Genomic DNA, 22105 nt, shown 5'->3' with positions numbered 1-22105 from the left:
TTGGTTATTACTCAAAATAATTATTAGCATAAAACCTTTCCTGGCAACGAGTAATGGGGAGAGGTTGATAGTATAAACCTTTGTGAGAAACGGCTCCCTCTGAAGTAATGTAGTTTTAGAGAAAGAAGAAATGTCCACGAATTTGATTTCCAGACCGCAGATTTAGAATTTGAGGTCTCGAAATCAAGCATCTGAAAGCACACAACTTCGTGTGACAAGGGTGTTTTTTCTTTCATAATTATCTCGCAACTTCGACGACCGATTAAGCTCAAATGTTCACAGGTTAGTTATTTTATGCATATGTTGAGATACACCAACTGTGAAGACTAGTCTTTGACAATTACCAATAGTGTCCAGTGTCTTTCATGACAATAAAAAAAATCTGGTTAGAAGCCTACAACAGCATTCGATAGTATAAAGCATTTTGAGAAACATTTTACTTCAAAGAAGTGGTAATATTAAATTACATCAGTTTTTGTGCTCCAAAATGAGAATCTGAGATGGGTTACTGTCAGTAACGTTTCTCAAGTACTTCAAGTACTTAGTTCTTTGGACACATCTCTTTAGCTCTCAATGTGCAAAATGCCTTTAAGATGTATTGAAACACTACTAATGCTGCACTCGGCACAGATTCCCATCATATCCAAAATACCGATAGAATTGGATGACTGCAGTGAGACACCAGAACTTAACGGTCTGGAGTGCCTTTGTAATGTGAAATGTCCTTTGGTGAGGAAATGAATTGCGCCACTAGGAGAATATGAAAATGTATATTATATTTTGGTTAAATTTATTGGTCATTACAAATATCACAAGACAAAAGTCACAAAAAAGTATGTTTTAGTTACATCAAACTAAAAATAAAAAAATATTAAACCCCCGAAATGTAATGTAAAAATATAATTTCATATAAGACCTAACTGAACCAAACCACTGTCTTAGGATATAAATTGTTTCTTTTCAGATGTGAAATCCAGAGCCAGTTTGGCCTTTGCAGCTCCTCACCATGTGGCAACGGCACTTGTACTGAATCAACCAATCAGGATTCATTTCATTGCTCATGTGACAGATTTATCACTGGGACACTATGTGACAAAGGTGAATAAAATTTCAATAGACCCTCTTGCATGTGACGTCACACACTCAAAAAGTTCTCTCACTAGGGTATAAAAAAGCGCCCTCACTGGTGTCAAAGGAGGCAAATTATTGGACGATAGCTGTTCTGTGTGTCTGAAAATGTGCACGTCAGTGTAGCGTTTGCGTTATGCAAGGGGTCTGTAATTGACTCAGGCGAGAATTTCCGACAAATAGTGCTGACAATTTATTAAGGCAATGGAGCATATTCTAGCGTCTTTTAGGCCATACGATTTAAATGAAAAGATGCCTGAAAAATTACTTTTGTTGCGACCTCAATGGGTGTAAGAGAACTCTGAGGTTTTTCACCTAGGGTAATTGCTGAAGAAAGGGTATGTTCGAAGTTGTGCTCTGCTAGATCTTATCTTATGTCTAAAGCAATACTTTTGTTCAAAAACTTGGGAAGAATTTCAAAAAATTGGTCCGCTCATCACAAACTGTAAGTTCAGAATGAATTTTCTTGTGACATACAGCCTTGTCATACCCCCAAGCTTTGTCACAAACAAATTCTAAACTTAAAACTGTAAGGATGTATCATCAACTAGGAGCCTGGCTGTTGGAGCAGAATGCATTTCCTTCCAGACTTTTTAAGAAGCAAATGTGTGACCGTCAACCACCAATGGGCTGTAAAGTCGCACTTGTATATTGCAGAGCCTATTAAATTGTTTGGGTTTTCCAGAAACTTTGAGAAATCTGAATAAAAAAGTAGGTGGCTTTGAGAAATCATAACTTCGTCAAGAAAAGTCTGATTTAAATGTGGACGGTATCATTTTGAAGCTGATATTACACACTCTCTCCAAAAATGCATTAAGCCCATGACAGTAAAAGTGTCAACTTTACAGCCAATTGGTGGTGGATGGTCACATATGGTTAAGTGCCTTGCTCAGGGCACATGTCTCATGACCGGGATTGGAACCCACACTCTGTTGCTGACATTATCAGAGAGGCACAAATTGTTTAAATTGTTTGCTGTTACTTTGTTCGCAGTTGATGAACCCAAAGCTTCTTTCACCTTACAATTCAACGGACACCCGACACAAACCGCACTCATAGCCAAGCGTCTTCAGCGTGTGATGGAGAATCGAATCAAGGGCAGTGATCTTATTGGACCTGTGGATGTCACAATCATCTCCATGAAGGAATCTGTTTCACTTATCTCAGAGTAAGACCTATACTTTTTACATGAAATGGGAATTGTCTTAATATTGTCTTCACTTCAATCTTGATTCAATTGAATCCAATTAAATTTTCAGTTTAAAAAAAATAAGTGAAAGTGTTTTCCTGGTGTGATCTTAAAACTTTCAAATTCAATACATAACATGTACTTACCTGTAGCTCCTTTGGACTGGGTGTCCCATGCCTCCTTGAAAAACTGTCCCCATTGAGGTCTAAGTATTTCTAGGTAAATGCTCTGCCTCGTGAAGTGGAATATTGGCATCATCCTGAATTTGCGCCTTCCCAGCGCAATGGTGGGCGTCCTCGGTGGTGTGGAGTGTTGAAGTCATTGTAGTAGATTAGGTTGGGTATAGCACGTAGTGTAGGCGGGCATTCTGATGACATGGCCATACCAGTTCAGGTGACGTCTGGTCACTACATCTGCTATTGTTGTGTTCATCTATTAATTGTTGCCTGCATATTTCTTGATTTCTCATTTTGTCTCGTAATGAGACACCTAATATTGAGCGGAGGCATCTCATCTCAAAGACTTCCAGTTTTTCGTTGGTGGACTTTTTGAGAGTCCAGGATTCAGAACCAAATTATTCACAAATAACAGACACAATTCAATACATACTATACAGACAATTTTATTTTTACATTCGTAATAGAAACTTTTAAAAAGCGATCATTTTATCCAAACTTTCCATTGCTGATTATAAAGAGTAAAAACATGGAGATTGATTGGAATTGGTTACCTGTATTGCCTCCTTTTACATGGCCATAAGGGGATAGTTTAACTAGTTTCTTTAGCCCATTTTTCAATAACAAATCAGTATGTTTAACATAAGTGCCCTGGTCATTGGGCCAATAACATTCCTGTAATCTTTTGTATCTCCTGTAGAGTAAACATGCAGGCTCGGGCTGCTATGCATGGTGCTCCTAAGGCTTTTCTCGAATCAATATCAACCTCTACCCCTGCAGATACCCATTATATACCCATAAGTGAAGATAAGTAATTATAGTAAAATATCTTGTTCAAGGACACAAGTGTCACGACCGGGATTCAACTCTACCCCAGATGACTAAACCACCAGAACTTAAATTTGAAGCTCTAAACCTCTCGGCCATGAGCACCCCATGATACAAAATTACAATTGATATAAAATACTTTTTATTGTCTAGTGCCCCATATACCACAGTCACCTTCTACACTAGCGTCAATGGCACCATTCAGTCCAACCAGCGGCTCCAGGATGTCTTTGAGAGTGCGTCGTCACAGGACGTGGCGCTCTTGCTGTCTCCCTATCAGATATTTAAAGAACCTCCTATGAATGCAGAAAAGGTTCACTCGGAATCGGGCAAAGAGGATGAGGTAAGATCGGAAAATTTGCTATGTGTATTAATTCCTTTAGAAACCCTAAGGACCACAAGCATCTTGTACCAAAATGACCATAGCGGCCACAAGCATCTTGTACCAAAATGACCATAGCGGCCACTAACGGCTGCAAGGCTTGACCTACTTCCATTCACATAAAGAGTAAAGGTCATATGTCTGGATATGAAATTGTCAAATTGTTAACCAACTTCCCAAATTTTCTGTTGAATTTTTTTTACAGAAATTAACAATTAGCAATGTTTGGGCATTTTGTGTTGATTATACAGAAATCAGTCTCTACACGGTTACTATGTAATATTGATTTATTATTTATTTAATATATCTGGACCTGAAGACCATCAGAGCACACTAGTCGAAATGTTGAGTTGTTCGCCAAATGGTTCTTCTCAGAACCACCACAACTCATAACGAGATGGTTACTTAAGAAACAACCAAACTAGTAGCTGGGAAACTGATTGGATGGGTTAAAGGCAGTGGAACACTACTGGTAATTACTCAAAATAGTTATCAGCAAAAAACCTCACTTCGTAATGAGTAATGGGGAGAGGTTGATAGTAAAAAACATTGTGAAACGTAGTTTTCCAGAAAGAAGTAATTTTCCACGAATTTGATTTCGAGACCGCAAGTTTAGAATTTGAGGTCTCGAAATCAAGCATTTAAAAGCACACAACTTCGAGTAAAAGGGTGTTTTTTTCTTTCATAGTTGTCTCGCAACTCCCACGACCAATCAATCTCAAATTTTCACAGGTTTGTTATTTTATGCATATGTTGAGATACACCAAGTGAGAAGACCGGTCTTTGACAATTACCAATAGTATCCACTGCCTTTAAATCAATATCAGGGAGTACAAAGACAAATTGACTGGAGCAGGATTTGAACCTGTGACCTGCTTTTGTACCAACTAGATTTATGTTGACGAGCGTTTCCAAATGTTACCATATGTGGGTAGGGGGGGGGGGCAATCAGAATTGATTCAGCCTTAAATGCAGATAGCCAGGGATCACGCCTTATTTGACTTTATTTGAATTTTCAATACAATTCAATACTAATACAGAATGTTTTAAGAAGGGGATGGGGTATCGAGTACATGTATAAGATCTCTTTTGTGATTATTTCTAGAGAACAAACTACTCCCAACAGGAGTGTCGTGGCTGAGCGGTTAATTAAGATCACCGAATTCAAACTCTGGTGTTTCTGATCAGCAGAGTGTGGGTTCTAATCCCAAGCCATGACACTTGTGTCCTTAAGCAAGACACTTAACCATTGCTTCGTCCTTTGGATGGGACGTAAAGCCATTGGTCCCATGTGTTATATAATGCATGTAAAAGAACCCAGTGCACTTATCAGAAAAAGAAGGGGTTCGCCCCGGTGTTCCTGGCTGTGGCTGCTGTATGCGCCATAGCACCTTGTAAACCATTATAAGATGCTAACTATTTGGGTCTCAAAATTCATCACTGCAATAACCTATCTTACTGAAAGTTTGTATATACTCAGCGCCTTGAGTACCTTGTTTGGTAGATACGTGCGCTAAATAAGACTTTGTTGTTATTATTATATTTTTTTTTTTTTTTTTTCAGGTGAACCAAAAATAAAGTTGCAACATAATGGCACCACAAACCCCCATATTATTGTACTTTCACCAATACAAGTCTACAATATTTCATCATTGGTATATTGGTATATTTATTAACATCATCACATTGTGACCATAACATAAAATTGCATGACATTTTACAAGATAAAAATATCAAAATCAATTATTATATATTTTTCTTGTTTTGTTGCTAGACATGGTTGGTACTTCACTGGTACGTCGTTCTTATCATTGCTTTGGTTCTACTGGTTCTTATTCTCCTACTGGTTATAAGAGGTCTATACAAGTGAGTAGTCATCCTTTATCCTCGTTGTAATGAGCCATTAGTCTGAAGTAGATGTTGTCTGGTGAAATGACATGCTCACTCCAAATTTCTCTCAAAGAAGAAAAATTAATTTGTACCTGATATTCAAATCTGACTGACGAATCGCTTCGTGTCTTTTTAAAACCGAGAACTCCTGATCACAAGTGTGACACAATTCCACTGATAATATACCTCTTGCATGTGTGCCCTCACTGTGGTCGAGAAGCGAGCTCACTCACTGGGCCCAAAAGGAGGCAAATGATTGGACGAAAGCTGTTCTTTGTAATAACAAGTTCTTTGGCCACATAAAAAATAGAAACTGTTGATCGTCCCCGCCCGACCGTTCAAAATCCCCTGACCCCATTTCTTTTTTTTTCTTTTTTTCAATCATAAAAAACAACCTTTTCAGCTGGTTTTTTTTCTCAAAATATACAGGTTTGAAAAGATGTTTAACGAAGGTTTTTATTCATGTTGGCAAAGCAAGAACAATTCTTCAAATATTTACTTGGGCTAAACTGTGCTTAGTTGTTTGAAAAAGTTTACAGAAAAAGTCATCTAGGAGTTAAATTTGTTTGACAAATCTATTGAAAACATCAAAAACACAGAAACCCTCTGTTTTATAGTGATTGTGAAGATTTCTTTATTCTTGATTTCATATTTGGCATGTCAACAAAACTTCCCTCCCTCCCCATCCGCAAAAAAAAAAAGGACGACCAACAATTTTGTATGTGGCCTTATAGCGCATTTCACAAAAACCGTCTCAATGCACTTTACATATTGTGCCCTGGTCCTGGGCCAATAACGCACCTTTAAAATGTATTGTATATTGATAAAAATGTATTCTCTGCAGTTCATTATATGTAAATGATGACTGCTTTTGAAGTCATTTTTATCAAAAAGTGTAATAACCTTCATACTGCTTTTTTAAAAAGCTATAGTTTACCATTTATTTGTGTATTATACTTGTGTTGTAATTGCTTGATTAAGTTATCTGAACTACTCCTTTAGGTGTACCTATTTTGGTCAGCGATTTCAAGTTTCTGTTTGTCCAAAGAATTCTGTCCATCCATTCCATGGTGGGTTATGTTTCATTTTGTTTGACCCTGTGTGACCTGCCTGTACTTCTTTGTAGTTTACCAGCACACTATTCTAGATTATGTAGTCATAGATATGAGTGAACTCCACGCTTTGTAGTTGGGGTCGGGTCGGGGGGAAGTATAATCTGTTTCCTATATTTTTCAATTTGCATGAACAAAATTATAGTTCTGGGTCGTCCTTTAGGCTTGTTTTACACGGGTACAGTTTGAAGCAGATTTTTGCCAATTTCAAAGCTGGTGATATATATGCGTATACAAAGGTTGCTTATTACAGAAAATATTTTCCTAAGCAGAAATGGGTAACTGACCACAACCCCATTGCAGTTTGCATTGTATTGATTGGTGCCCTGCAATCGAATCGCTAAGCAAGTAAGCTTGTTAAGCAGCATTTTTTGCTGATGCTAGCTCTATGGAATGAAGCCCGAGTGCTAGGAAGGGGAACAGACTCATATTGACCCCTTGCACACGTATCACACGCAGCGACCAATGCCACGCTCACCATGTTGGTGGGCAGTTAGGTTTACGTGTATTAACGCCGCGTCGCCTAAAATGCTCACTTTACTGCGTAACGCGCAGCATAGAGTTATAATATGAAAACGCACAGTGAAAGTGCCCACCAGTATGGCGCATTCAAGATTTTTCTGCTGATGACGTCAGGTGAAATGGGTCAATACAGATAACATACTTGGACCAATGGGCCGATTCCTTATTCGTTCGTAAAGGTATTGAACTAGAAAACCATAAACTGACTATCATAAGCAAATGCAAAGAATAACTAGGAGTTATAGTTATTCACCTGGAAACAGATATCCAACATGAATAATGAGTAATCTTTTGAAGCCATGGTTAGTTTTTAATTCTAAAGAAGTGATGAGTGAACATTGTTTAGGGGATTGTGTAGTGCATGTGCAGGTTTTGATGATGCATGAAATATCTAGTAATTTGTAGTCGGGCCTTTTCACATGAGGCAACTTTTATTACAGCTGTGGCAACTTGGAGCCAGCCAAATGCAGTGCATGCTATAGGATTACTTTTCAAACAACTCACTTTCAAAACAATGTCTGTGATCCCAAAGACAAATATATGAACAGTGAATTGTTAATGCCTTTTCTTCTTGCCTGGAACTGGTTGCCTGTAATTGCCTCGTGTGACATGGCGCCTAGACTTTTTGTGAAGTTACGAAACAGATAGGTGTTGTGTTTTTGCATGCCTCATGGAGTGCAGTAGATTTAGGTTTGGATGGGGCGATCGAGGTGTACCAAACTTAGGGTGGAGCTCATTTTAATGCTGTGCTCCACTCTTGCCAGGCATTTGCAGCTTAAACAGAGTTGTGACATCAAATTTGCTCTGCACTCACAGGAAGTATGCACCTGGCTTAATCCAATGTGAACACAGCAAATAACACCAATCTTTTTTCTATTTTTTAGGAGACGCAGGAGAGGAGAATTCATTCGATGCGGCAACATTTCATCGACCTTCTCCAACCCGGTCTACGCCTCGTATGCCCCGGCTCAAACTGAAGACCCCTGCGTTACGTCTATTGCCGGCCAGACATTTATCAGTGGAACCATTGTCATGGGTTCCAATGACTCCCCAGGCAGAGACATACGATTGAGCAACGGAGTATCGACGATGTCTACATTCAGCCCAAGCTGAGTTTCTTTCTACTCGCAAGTAACAATTGTACAGTATTGTTTCTGTCAAATTGTCTTCCATTTATAGAGGGTGGGGTCACAGCCAACTCTGTAGTCTCTTACTCCCTTGTTACTAAGCCTGTGTCAAAATGAATGGCTACAAGTTCGGTTTGATCATCAGATGAACAATGGTTGAAGCTTAAAGATGTCCATAGCACCACCCATAGCAGGGTTTGCCCTTAACCCTTTCAGTGACTGGCCAGCAGCACCAGTTAGCAGCTGTCGATTTCATCAAACTCTTCCTTATTTAGGATTAATCCTAGGACTTAGGACGAGTTCATTTCTGTACCCATCCTAAGTTAGGATGAGTTACTCGTCCTAACTCAAGCGTTTCGTGAAATCAGCTGCAGTCATTTATGACTCCTTTAGCTTTCTCACTTGTCCGTAATTCAAGAAATAAGGATGCTTCTCAAAACTAAATCAGCCAGCCAGACACTTGGAGTGTTTTGTGCCTGGAGCTGTTAAACTACAGTATGGCCAAGGGAGACACTGCTTAGCAAGTTAAAACCTCAGCAGCCATTATAAGCCATTTGCGAGTTAGATTTGATTAAAGGAACATTACAGAATTGTTTTTTTGCTAGCAAAACAGTTGCTGGCAATCCACCATATACATAAACTGACAAACCTGTAGAAGTTTGAGATCGATCGGAGAAGAGTGAAAAACCGATTACAAATTTTGCATTGCATTGATGCCAAAATAAAACTTAATAAAACGCTCACTGAGCGATAAACTCCAAACGCGAAGTTAGATTGTTTATTTCTCATCAAATATGACATTTCAGACAGAAATATTTCAAGGGATGTTTTCAACTATCATCATCATTAGACCGTGCAAGTTTTATGTAAATCTGTGATCTTGACAATTTTTGTTTCTTACCAATTCTGTAACGTTCCTTTAAGGTCTGGTACAACGAGTTATTTTAATTCCACAGTCTATACAGTTGCTATATATGTCATATGATTCTTGGGACAACCCTTACAATATTCTTAATAAATGTGTGTGGCACAATGGTGCCAGGTTTTGTTTTCATCCGTTGGTAGCAACAAAAGCCTGCCCCTAAACCATTTGACATAACAACTGTCTCTTTTGTCAAAAGAATTCAAATTTAGTCAGCAACTTGCGACAAAGCAAGTCATTGTATGAGTTATTATTTTTTCAAATCTAACTTGCAAATGGCTTGTTCGGACAAGGCACTACTTTTTTCTTGATATGAATATTTTTATATCTGATAACTTACTTTGTTTTATTTATTTTTCACTTGGTCAATATCTTATATGTTGACAAAGTAAATACTTAATTATTATGAAACAAAACACAGATACGGCCAAAAAGTGAAAATATTTAATATATTTGCCTTATTTATGTACAGTATTGCTGGCCTGTGTAGCATAATAATTGTGTCCCCAGACCAGGCAACAATAATAATACAATAATAATAACAAATTCTTCTATAGCGCATTTCACAATAAACCGTATCAAAGTGCTTTACATTATAGTCCCGCCATTGGGCCAATAACATCCCTTTAATCTTGATTAGCTGAGTATACAGCCCCGAACTGCCGTGGCGCTCCGAAAGGCTTTTTCATTCACAAAATCAACCTCTACCCTCGCACGTACCCATTTATACCCATGGGGGAAGAGAAGCAATTGTAGTATCTTGCTCAAGGACACAAGTGTCACGACCGGGATTGGAACCCACACTCCGGTGATTTAGCATAAGAACTTGAATTCGATGCTCTTAACCACTCGGCCACGACATCCTATGATCAAGCTCAATGATCTGCAGGCCACATTTGGTTGAGCAGAACAATCAGGGAGCAATGTCACAGAGCTGCTGTAGCTCAAATGACAATGCTTACCAGATCAAGCTTACCAGATCAAGCTTACCAGCCAAAAATCCATTCGGCATACACTTGAGACATACTGTGCGAGAAATAGATTAAGCTGCTATTAATTTCAGAAGTATTTGTTTTAGAGAGAACAACTTCTTAAAATAATGAATTTTTTAAATCAAAAGAAAAAAAAAAGAAAAAAAAAGTTACCAAAAAGGTATACTGGGCTAAAAGTTATGATAAGGATTAAATGCTGAAAGATAACGAATGAATTGTTCACCACATAGGCCTAATTGTGGAGGGGTGATGTAATGTAAATATTTAAGTAAGGAAAAGTGGAATTCTAAATTAAGCCAACCTTTTTTAAGTTTATTTATTTACTAGTATTTCTTTTTACATTTATTTGAATTATGACAAATGTGTATGAATATGACAGTTGATTATTAGTGTAAAATAAATGCATATCCCCTTTCCGTCCAATTTACTTGTGAAACCCACCTGGTAATGACTGAACCAAAAGGATTGCCAACATTATAATTCCGCCGAGATTATAACATAGTTTTGTATAATAATAAAATCTTTCTAACGCCAATATGGCCTGTAAATTTCTGACCCAAATGTCAATGCTTCATTGAACTTGTGTGTAACTTTGTTGTTAATACCCGTATCCAGAAAATCGGCTGTAAAAAGCACTTTTTGTACAATGATGTAGGTACTACAATTTGTTTAACATTGGGATTCATTCACAACCGGGAATGTAGAATAATAGTATAGTTTTTCACAACTTAGTTCAGCAAAAATCCACTGACAATTTCTTTAAAACACTTTCAAATCCCGGGTCTACCCGAATCCTCTCATTTCGTGCACACATGATTACATTTTTCTCATTGAGTTTCGTTTACTTAGTTCTATTTCAAGAATGCACTTTTATAATTCATAAGTTTAATGTCTCCTACTTATTTACAATTGATGAAATTGAATAGTTGACCAGCTCTTGCTACTGGCTTTTACGTAATTGAATGAGTCTTGCGGCCTAATGAAATTGAATAACCTAAAATGATCAGTGAATACTAAACTGATTTAATTGAATGTCTGCTTTTGACTCTTAAATGACGATTCTACATAACTGTTGTTTTCAAATGAAATTAAATGGCCCTGTTGCTTACTTAATAAATTAATGGATTTTTGTTGACATTGGCAGGGAAAACCCATAATGTAAAACCTTCACATTTAAATTATTGTGTGAAACATTCATTCTAGACTACAGTCCTTTCTGTGTGTTTTTTTACTTGCCCTGTGTGTATTTACACTTACTTGTAAAATTACATTAAAGAGTGGGTAGGCTAAGAATCATAAGAAAAGTGGGTACAGAATATATGCTGACAAACTTCCACCTTGCCATGAAATTTTTCAGTATTTTTTGTAACTGCACTATTTTAGTTTTCGGCAAAGGACTGACTAAAACTGCTAAAACTTCGAACTTAAATCTAAGAATGTTATTATATTGAGTGAAAACATTAATTTTGATTTTATTTAATAAATAGACTAGGCTATTTTGATTTAAAGTTTCGTTCTGCTTTTTTTCTCGAAAAAGAACTTGCTTTGGTTTCTTACTGGAAAACGTATAAATGGCATTTTGATCATAAGCTTTGGTTTGTATTGTATGTAAAAACAAACAAACAAACAGCACTGTCAAAACAAAGTTTACTGTAGAATAGCTAGTTAGGGGATTTGTAGTTCAGGTAATGAAGTTTATACTGATGCCACTCATAAAGTTTCTTGAAACAATATTTGCTGTTTTATCATGTAAGTGGCTGAAAAATGAAACCCAATTTATCGTTTAAATAACTTTTCCATATTAAACTGTTTCTGTAAATATTTATTCTTAACTCTTTTGTACTATGGACTTATTGCATATTTCGATTTAATTGCTGTATATATGAAGGCATGGCTTAAGTAATGATAGTTTACCGGATGTAATTATTGCATTGGGATAAAGACAAACTAAAGTAATTTTGATATTTTAACAATGGGGGACTTTTTGGGACACTTAGGTGGCAGCACACTTACCAGGTTATGTGAGTGTGCTAAGAACTACGTAAACAAAACAAATTTACCTGGTCAGGGCCCAGTTTCATAGAACTGCTTAGCACAAAACTTTGCTTAGCTATCAAGTAAAAACATACGCATCAAGCCATGTGATCTTCAAGTAGGGCGCCTCATGTGTGTACTGTGCTCAAGCGTTAAATGCGCATGCGGCACAATGATGCGCATGTGTGTGACGTAATGACTTCACAATGGGTGCGTTCGTTCAGCTTCCCTGGGTCGACCCCGGTGTGTGTGTCGGTTTTTTCTTCCAGGACGAACGTGGGTAATTATCTGCACACGTTCGCCCTGGCAAAAAAAACCGTCACACACCGGGGTCGACCCAGGGGAGCTAAACGAACGCACCCAATGTTACAAGCTTTTAGATGCTTTGTTGTGTGTTTCTCACATATTTCGATGCATCAAATTAATCTCAAGCAAATGTACTTCCATGCATGTTAAAGCCGCATGCTAAATAATACGACTCAATAAACCAACGATAATAAAATCGCTTGTAGTGATAAACATGGACATTTTCTTTGTTGACGATTTGAAGAAGTACCTCAAGAATGTTGCCAATCTTTTGATAAGATTGATAACAAGATATGAATTACAATTTTAAAAGTTAAACTACAACTAAAAGGCACCGGATACTTTTGGTAATTACTCAAAATTCAAAATAATTTTTAAATAAAAACTTATTTGTTATATTGGTAACGAGCAATTATAAGCTGTTGATGTTATAAACAATGTGAGAAACGATTCCCCCTGAAGTGACGTAGTTTTTGACAAAAATGTATTCCTCACTCAGATAGTGAACGAATTCAGGCCTGAAGCCTTTTATTTATAATAGGCATCTGAAAACACACAACTTTGTAATGCAACAATGGTGTTGTTTCTTTCATTATTCTCTTGCAACTTCGATGACCAAATGAGTACAAATTTGGACAGACTGATTTGTTATGCATAATGTTTGGAAACACCAAGTGGTAATACTGGTCTTTGACAATTACCAATAGTGTCCAGTGCCTTTGAGGAATGGTCCCACCACGAGCATGCACTGTCCCGTTATGAATTAAAACACGGCGATACAAACTTCCTATCATGTTTGATAACCATCATATCGGTATAGAGTTTCAAGTAGTTTGTTCAAAATCCACAAATTCTATGTCTACGTTTCTGGTATCGGTGGTCTTTTTTTTTTACTCTGGGTGAATCGCTGTTGAACTCACGCCTGTTTTATCAGTTTAGCTCTTAATAAGCGCGAGGCAAAGTACAGAAGTTATATTTGTCTCAGGTCACACCCGTCAAACAGTAGTCAATGAACACAACTATAGCAATGGGCAGTTTACAGTAGCTATAGTTGTCACCATTGTGCATGAAAGAAGCAAAAGGTCAAGAGAACAAACAACGTTCTGCAAATTGTAACCCTTATAATAGTGGAAGTTGAAAGTGTTATCGCTATATTAATGTGGATATTTGAAGTCACTCAGTGGCGCTCAAGACACCTTAGCATCACCCTCTGATCATTACCCTCTGATCACTGGGCCTTATTTCATTCGTTATACCATCTCAGCTCCTTGGGAGCATACAGCGTGTGCTGCCGAGTATAGCACACCAAGCTAAATCAATCACAAGAACCATCTCTGCCCCCACATGGATACCCATACCCCTGGGTGATAAGAAGCAATTATATGGACACAAGTATCATAACCGGGATTCGAACCTACACCCTGATGACTCTGCAAAGAGAGTTCGATGATCTGAACCACTCGGCCATGACACCCTACACGGGCTAAGTTAATTCCCAGCAAAGATTATATAGCGCTCTATAATCTTTGATTTCCAGCCTACCACTATTTTTAATTCATTGCTTCGGTTTTACTGTGTATTGTTTGTTTTATCTAAATCACGGTTGCACTTAACAAGCTCTTCTCAAAGTTCTTCAAATCAAAAAAGCCCGTCCCTAATTGCTGTCTAATATAAGCATACATTTGAGTTCAAATTTACCACGCTAGACCATGCATGCAATCCCATATCACTAAAAAAAAATAGTCCAAATCACCATTACACATCAAATAAGTTTTTCTCACTAGTTTTGGGTCCCCACATATTAATGATTAATCATAATTACTGATCGGTATCGGTGGAATAATTGTTCATTTCTAAACCCTCGTCGTTTCGAACCAGGCACAGCAGAACTTTGGCCGGTAATTTGTCGGTTGTCACCGGGTTAGTATCTTTGCTGAAAGTGGACTAAGTGACCCTAGAGTAGTGTCGACGCCCATTGTAGCTGATGAGTTAAGCCACTGAGTGTTGTTGGCTGAATGCTTCAAGAATCTTCACCCGTCCGCTGAGACTCTTCTGATAGTAGCTCTGGCAAGACACTGACATCATGAGATACTTATTAATTCTCGCCTTTTCACTTCTCATAGGTAAGATGCTTCTTGAACTTCTTGAACTTTTTTTTTAGGAACTCGAGTAAACTTTATGAAAAGTTTTTGTCTGTATGGGTCGGTGTTTCTTTCAAATTATCATGCGTGTACAACCAGCCAGGGGGGTACGAGACGCAATTGAACACCTAAACAGGTATGTGTAAAAGAAAATCCGGCAAATCAACCGCTGTCCGCTAACCAATCTCGCAGCCATGCAAATCGAGGATTGAACACTTGTTTTTCTGAATATTGTGTCGTTACCTGTATCATATTAGATTCGCTGGTCTTTTAAAATACGTCACCACTTTATTTGATTACACTTTTCGCAGATTATGGTATAGTGCCAAGGCAATTTTATTGAAAACTAAAAGGGTTGTAATGAAAATACAGCTTTAATCAATCATAAACTATCACACCTTTAATGATGCTATGTCAGATTTTTGGCCGATTTGACCCCAAATTTTTGATTTAAAATTCAATAGGTATTTTGATGGGGGTCGAGAAAGTTACAAACTTTCATTTGAGCCATTGCTCGAAAAAGTCCGCCAATTATTAGTAGCGGTGAAATAAAATGCTCAAAATAAGTTTTTGTCGGGATCCCGACAATATATCACGTGACCAATTCTTATGTGTTTTATAAGAAACGTTTTAATTTTTTGTCATGGTTCTCGACCATTAAAAGTTAAACTTTTTTTCGTTAGAGCGGGTGATACTCTTTGAAATACCATTCACTCAAAAAATCTAGTTATTAATGTTTGGGGCCAAAAATCTAACATAGCATCTTTAAAACATTGTGTCTTTTAGACTATTTTTAACTTGTGAATTGGTTTCGTTTCGGGTAGGCTACTCTTCAACTTTACTCCACATTGATCATTGCGTGGCTATATGTGCGGGGCAATGAGATATTATTTAAAGGGAAGGTACACGTTTGGTAATTACTCAAAACAAATATTAACTTAAAAACTGACTTGGTAAGGAGCATTGGAGAGCTGTTGATAGTATAAAACATTGTGGGGAACGACTCCCTCTGAAGTAATGTAGTTTTTGAGAAAGAGGTAATTTCTCACTCAAATAATAAAAGTCTTCTTACTAGAAGTCTTTAATTCCTGTCTGAAAGCACACAAATTCGTCCAACAAGGGTGTTTTTCTTTCATCATTTTCTCGCAACTTCGACGACCGATTGAGCCCAAATTTTCACAGGCTTGTTAATTTTATGGTTATGGGATACACCAAGTGAGAACACTGGTATTTGACAATTACCAAACGTGTACCTTCCCTTTAAAATGATTGTACACGATTCGGGTAAATGGAACCCTATGGTTGTCTCAATCCTACAAACTAACCTAAGTGTGAACATTTCATTTCATTTGAAAAGATGGTAGTTTTTTTCGAGATATCTCCGAAAATTTGGAGCGATTATGCAGGAAGAAGAATCTGCATTGAAATACACAATCCGAGAAGCGTTACTAAATCCTTCAATTCAAATTTCTGAAAACTGAAGTGATATTTTTTTTCATAACTGGTATTTCGAAGTAAAAAGTTTTTCAAAATGTTTTGTACTTTCGAAATCCGATGTAAGCTTCTAAAAAAAAATGTACTGCCTATGATAAGAGTAGTTAAACGCATACCTCGACTACTCCCCTTATCGAGAAATTTGAACGTTTTAAAAATACAATAATACGTAAGACTAAAGGTTAGACATGTTATTATGTACTCAGATCGTCAGCTTTTTTGACTTATTTTTTATTAAGAGAGAACTTACTGAAATTTCACGTTTTTAGTGGGAAAACGTTTTTGCAATTCTTACTCCCAGGTCAAAATTGACCTTGTTTCGGGTCCCATGGGCCTGACTCCTTTTTGGGTCACTCTGACCCGGAATCTGCGACAAAATGACCCGTAAACTGGATCAGAGTGACCCTGAAATGGGTAACGTCCCTTTGTCGACTCGGGAGTTTTAAGTGTGTAGGCACCTGAAAAAAACGATATCAGTTTTATTATCCCAAAATTGTGTATTCCAATAACGAATTATTTTCCTTCGTGCCCTGCAGCGCTATCTCAAAAACGCAACACCTTTTGAAATGATATTTCTACAGGTTAGTTTTATTTCATTTTCATATCGTCATATCAACCTAAAAGATCCAAATCCTATACAATCAGCAGATTACCATGCGGCTTCTGTGTGAAACCATAATTCTCTATGCTGAAACTAAGCCCGCCCCGCCCCTGTTTCAACCGCCACCTGTGTTTAATTTTACGTGCACTTTACACACGTGTGCAATGTAGGCCTACATAAGGTACAGTAGTTTCGCATTCCGCGGCCATTACAACTATGGGGGACGAAATAGTCACGGAGGAAATTCTACAACTGTATGTATTTAATCTGATTCACTGTAAAGCATACCAATAGTTCCTATGGTTTTATGCGTGTTAATTCCTCTTTTTTGTTCTTTTTGGTACCATAGTGAAAAGTGTAACGGCTGACGGTGGCTGTGCAGCTCCGTTTCTAAGGTTGTTTGATAAATGCTACGGTCTGTTCGGCATTGAGATTGACGGCACTCCACGTCTATCGTGGCACAAAGCTGAGAAATACTGCAATGAACAAGGAGGGACTCTGGCTGTTATCGACTCGAGGGAGGTACAGTGTAAGTAGCCTATATAAGACATGAGGTTTAACTTGCAGGGTTTTCTATTTTGTCTTATTTTTTTTAAAGTGTTGTGGGTGAGTGTTACTGTATTTGTTTCAGCCCGGTTCAAACAGCTTTATGTTGCAGCATGGAGGTAAAATGTTGCAGTCACTTTGTGAAATTTCCCGTTTTGTTCTGTAAGGCTACACGGAAAATCCTCCTATTCTTCAACACCTGTCCCTGTTTTTGTCTGATTCTGTTGTTTTGTCATATTTATTGTCACTTTTCTAATAATATGTCTGGAGATGTTCTTTGTGTTGTTATGTTGTTCTTCTGTGTTTTTTTTGTTTTGTGTGCTGTTGTTGTTGTTGTTGTTTTTGCCGTTGTTGTTGTTTTTCGTTGTTGTTGTTTTTTTGTTGTTGTTGTTTGTTTGTTTTTTGTTTTTTGTTTTTGTTTGCTTTGTCTTTGAGTTGTTGTTGATGTTGTTGATGTCCCTAATGTGTTGTTGTCCCTGTTGCTGTTGTTGTCCATCTTGTTGTTGTTGTTGTTGTTGTCCCTATCGTTACTGTCTCTGTTTTGTTTTTCTCCCCATGTCAATTATTTATTTTATTATAACGATTTTGTCTTATACATAATACATAAATTGTATTATAATTTGCTAGTTTTCCTCATTCTGTTTACTTATATTATATTACTGTATTTTTGTGAACGTTATCGTCTTGTATCTAGGCCAATAACAATAATAATAACCTCAGTGTGTAATGTATGTGTTGATGCACATAGTGTTTCAATTCCCTTCATAAGTACATGTATGTGGACCTCTTTCGTTCTCACAGGGACAGGACCACACTTCACTTGAGCGTAAACAACAACCCTCCCCAACCCAACCTCCTTTTATTCTCCCAGGACTCAAAGAGTTTGCTTGGTGCCTGTGCTGTACCAACCATTAGGCAAAAACCAGTGACTAATAAATAAAAACAAACTATTTGCAAAAAGGAACCCAGGAAAAGACCTGGGAAATGTGCAAGGGGGTCACAAAAAGATCAACTGGACATGGTTTGAAAAGTACACCAAACATGGCAAAACTATAGCCACCAAAAAGGCGGCACCACAACGGTTGTGGGTGTCCATTAAAAAACATTAAGAATAATATACTGTTTCTCTCGCAAGGTTTGGTTGTGGGTTCAAATCCGGCCAAGCTACCTGCTGTTTTTATGACCACTTGAATAAGTTAGTCACTAAATGACATTGCTGTTTATTGATTTGTGCAATTCATAATCATATAAACATGATGTTAAAACAATGTTTGGATGAGAGAGACTGGCTGATCGTTAACTTAGCGTTAAATCCCTTGTCGGAGCTTTGTCAAGTTCCCAATCATACAAATTGGGTATATCTCAACCCTGACCCTTACCCTAAAACTCTAGTAGTGGTACGAGCCAATTCGCATTACCCTAAAGCCCGGTTCATACTTCCTGCGAATGCGATGCGAATTTGACGACACAACCCTCCTTTCGCAGCGTTATTCCAAGTGAATTGCCCAGAGTTGAACTGCTTCGAATTATTTGTTGCGAATTTGTGACGTCAACATTCGCTTCCCATTTGCATTCGCAGGAAGTATGAACTGGGCTTATATAACTCAAGTAGTGCTAGTCGTACTACGAGCTAATAAACATAAATTCATGGATTTTGTTCATGGAAGCTTATTAAGGTACTTGATATGATATAACTTTTGTGTTGTGCTTTTCACAAAAATGGAATGGAAACTGACACAAATTGAAGAGTTGGAATTTAAAATGTGGCGATATTAAAATAATGTATTTTCTTGAACTTTGGCAGCTGTGATAACTGCACTCTTGGTAAGGGCACCTTCGGCTAATGTATGGATCGGACTGAACGACCTGGATGTTGAAAATACATTCAAGTGGACGGATGGGACCAACATTAGCTTTAAAAACTGGGCACCAGACCAGCCAGATAATGGATTCCCTGCTTTTGAAGAGGTATGGACCCCAGATCAATCATGCTTAGTAATAGGCATTGGAAACTAAATATTAGCATAAACCTTATCTTGGTAACGAGTAATGGGGAGCTGTTGGTAGTATAAAACATTGTGAGAAACGGCTCTCTCTGAAGTGGAGTACTTTGAGAAAGAAGTAATTTTCCATCTGAAAGCACACAATTTTGTGTGACAAGGGCATTTTTTTTTTCATTACTATCTCAACTTCGATGACCAATTATTGAGCTCAAATGTTCACAGGTTTGTTGTTTGATGCACATGTTGAGATACAGCAAGTGAGAAGACTGGTCTTTGACAATTACCACTAGTGTCTAGTGGCTTTAAAAAAGTTACCATCAATGTTTAAAATAGAATTATTGGTTGATTTTCCTGGATTGGATCCTGGCACCTGCTGATTAGGTGTCCCTGTATCTTTTCTTATTTGGTGCTTTCTTGCGCATCTTGTTGGGCTGTAAGTGTTATGGCTTTCTTCTTTTAACATCTGTCCTAAAGGGACTGGACACTATTTGCAATATTACTCAAAATAATTGTTAGCATAAAAACTTACTTTGTAACAAGCAATGGAGGGCTGTTGATAGTACACAACATTGAGAGAAACGGCTCCCCCTGAAGTACCGTAGTTTGTTGAGAAAGAGGTAATTTGTCACTCAAATAATAAAAGACATCTGAAAGCACACAAATTTGTGAAACAAGGGTGTTTTTCTTTTATTGTTCTCTTGCAAGTGTGATGACCTTTTGAGACCAAATGTTCACAGATTTGTTATGGATATGTTGGGATACAAGTGAGAATACTGGTCTTTGGCAGTTAATACCATAGGTGTACATTGCCTTTAAAGATAAATTGTTCATGCTTTAAAAAAAAATAATACGTTGAATAAAACACAATGATGACCCTACCTCTAGACTCAACCATTACCATCTTTATACAAAAATAGTGGCATAGGCTTTCAGAGAAAAATTACACAATTTATTTTTGTCAGAGTCATTCATTCATTCAGTCGATGCGGAGCATCGGATGATGGCCCTCCAAACACGCTGGTCCTCCATTGCTGTACGCAGCTCTTCCCGACACAGTCTAGAGTCCCCGGCACAAGGTGTCCACATAGGTGGTTTAATTGTGGCCTGCCTCGTGAACAGTGACCTCGAGTAGGGGCCCAAAGCACAAGCTTGCCTACCAGAATCCACCCTTGTTTACTTTAATTTTTTAATTAATTTGTTCCAAACAGGACTGTGTTTATCTGGAATCCAATGAGGACTTTCCTGGAGAGTGGAACGATGGATTCTGTGACTACAACAGGGAGTATATCTGCCAGATCCCATTAGGTAAAAATATCCAATGATTGCAAGCAGTCAGTCTCACAACAATGACTAGAGCAAACTTGTCAAAACGTTAAGAACAATATTGTTATTAAAACTCACTCCGCGGTAGTGAAGTTAATAATGAAAAGTTCCCCTCGTTCCACTAAAAGTAAAAGTAGCCGGCTGATTTTCTACCTTCCGCCCAGGTAGTAGTGAAAAATCAGGGCAGTTCTTGTGAGCACTGAGAAGTAACCCATTTTCTGAAACATCTACTCCGCGGTAGTAGAATAAAAAGCAAGACAAGTTTTCTAGAGAACCTAAATCTACCTAGCAAGGCTAGATACACACATGGTGTTACCGCAAACCATGAATATTCATTGCAAACATAGTTTTTGAGGCATTTGCATGGTGAGGTATCAATGTATATTCTTTTTGCGTGTTACTATGAGTATGTCTACTCGGCTGTGAAGATTGCAAACAAAGCGGAGTGCCTGCTACCTCAGCTTAAAAGTAACCAGTTGTTGTGTTACGGGGATAATAATAGAGACAGTTGCTAATGTCACATGGTTCGAGGCAATCTTTTAGCAACCTCCGGATGAGCCAACCCTGGTACCATTGTGCCATACACATCCATTCAGAATTGTCTATGGGTATTCACCATCTCGTAACTATGCACAAGCTTACCCCTAATCATGTGACGTAGAAACTGCTCAATAGTCTTAGGAATTCAAATTAAAGTGGTAACTATTGATCAGGCACGTCATTGTACCACACAATATTAAAATCTAACACGCAAATGGCTCATTAAACTAACAAATACTTAAAATATACTCCTTTAACATAGATCCTACAATACCTGACGTACCAACTCGGTATTGTCAGAATCACATGGACTACACTCCCTATCATCGTTCATGCTTCAAAATCTTCCCGAATGCTAAGAACTTCAGCGAGGCAGTGAGTGTGTGCGAGGAGGATGGGACAATCATAGCCTCCATTGACGATGCGTTCCAGGAAGCTTTTGTTGAGACCTTGCTCATGAACGATAAAGTAACTGATGTCTGGCTTGGTCTGGAATCTAGAAGGGTATGACATTTTTAAGTTTGCTAAATAAAAGGTCCATCTTATGTATATAAAGCCAATTTTTGCATTGGCCTTTTTGGGGTAAAAAAAACAAACCAAGCAAATGGGTATAAACTTTACCGTTTTCAGCCCCGGGAAATTTCACCCAGGTAAAACATGAGTGAGTCCAATGGGTAACCTGCTCAGGTAAAATAACCTGAAACTGAAGCTTTGTTCCCAATGAAAGGTTTCCTTTAGGCTGGCTTCAGTGTACTTCTACCATGCCATCTACCATTCTCGAACACAATGTAGCCGCGTCCTTCGCAATTCAGCTCTAGCTGCGAGTAAGGACGATTAGCCCCCCAAATT

The 22105-nt window shown here is 37.9% G+C and overlaps 2 protein-coding genes across 2 annotated transcripts in view; both read left to right on the top strand.

Moving 5' to 3' along the window:
• LOC139937251 (uncharacterized) overlaps window positions 1–11897 on the top strand; it is a 38124-nt gene extending 26227 nt beyond the window's left edge. Inside the window, exons 7-11 of the mRNA XM_071932346.1 lie at window positions 965–1098; window positions 2122–2296; window positions 3475–3664; window positions 5478–5569; window positions 8112–11897. Of these exons, the coding sequence (XP_071788447.1) occupies window positions 965–1098; window positions 2122–2296; window positions 3475–3664; window positions 5478–5569; window positions 8112–8340 (820 nt within the window). The 3' untranslated portion in view covers window positions 8341–11897. The remainder of the gene's footprint in view (window positions 1–964; window positions 1099–2121; window positions 2297–3474; window positions 3665–5477; window positions 5570–8111) is intronic.
• Window positions 11898–14590: 2693 nt separating this feature from the next.
• The window catches only part of LOC139937574 (macrophage mannose receptor 1-like), a 44487-nt gene continuing 36972 nt past the window's right edge, over window positions 14591–22105 (top strand). The window contains exons 1-5 of the mRNA XM_071932779.1: window positions 14591–14731; window positions 17194–17373; window positions 19195–19358; window positions 20602–20698; window positions 21519–21760. Coding sequence (XP_071788880.1) covers window positions 14692–14731; window positions 17194–17373; window positions 19195–19358; window positions 20602–20698; window positions 21519–21760 — 723 coding nt within the window. The 5' untranslated portion in view covers window positions 14591–14691. The remainder of the gene's footprint in view (window positions 14732–17193; window positions 17374–19194; window positions 19359–20601; window positions 20699–21518; window positions 21761–22105) is intronic.

Source organism: Asterias amurensis, chromosome 5 (genome assembly GCF_032118995.1).
Source record: "Asterias amurensis chromosome 5, ASM3211899v1".
NCBI classification, from domain to species: domain Eukaryota; kingdom Metazoa; phylum Echinodermata; class Asteroidea; order Forcipulatida; family Asteriidae; genus Asterias; species Asterias amurensis.
This window is presented reverse-complemented; position numbering and strand designations above follow the sequence as displayed.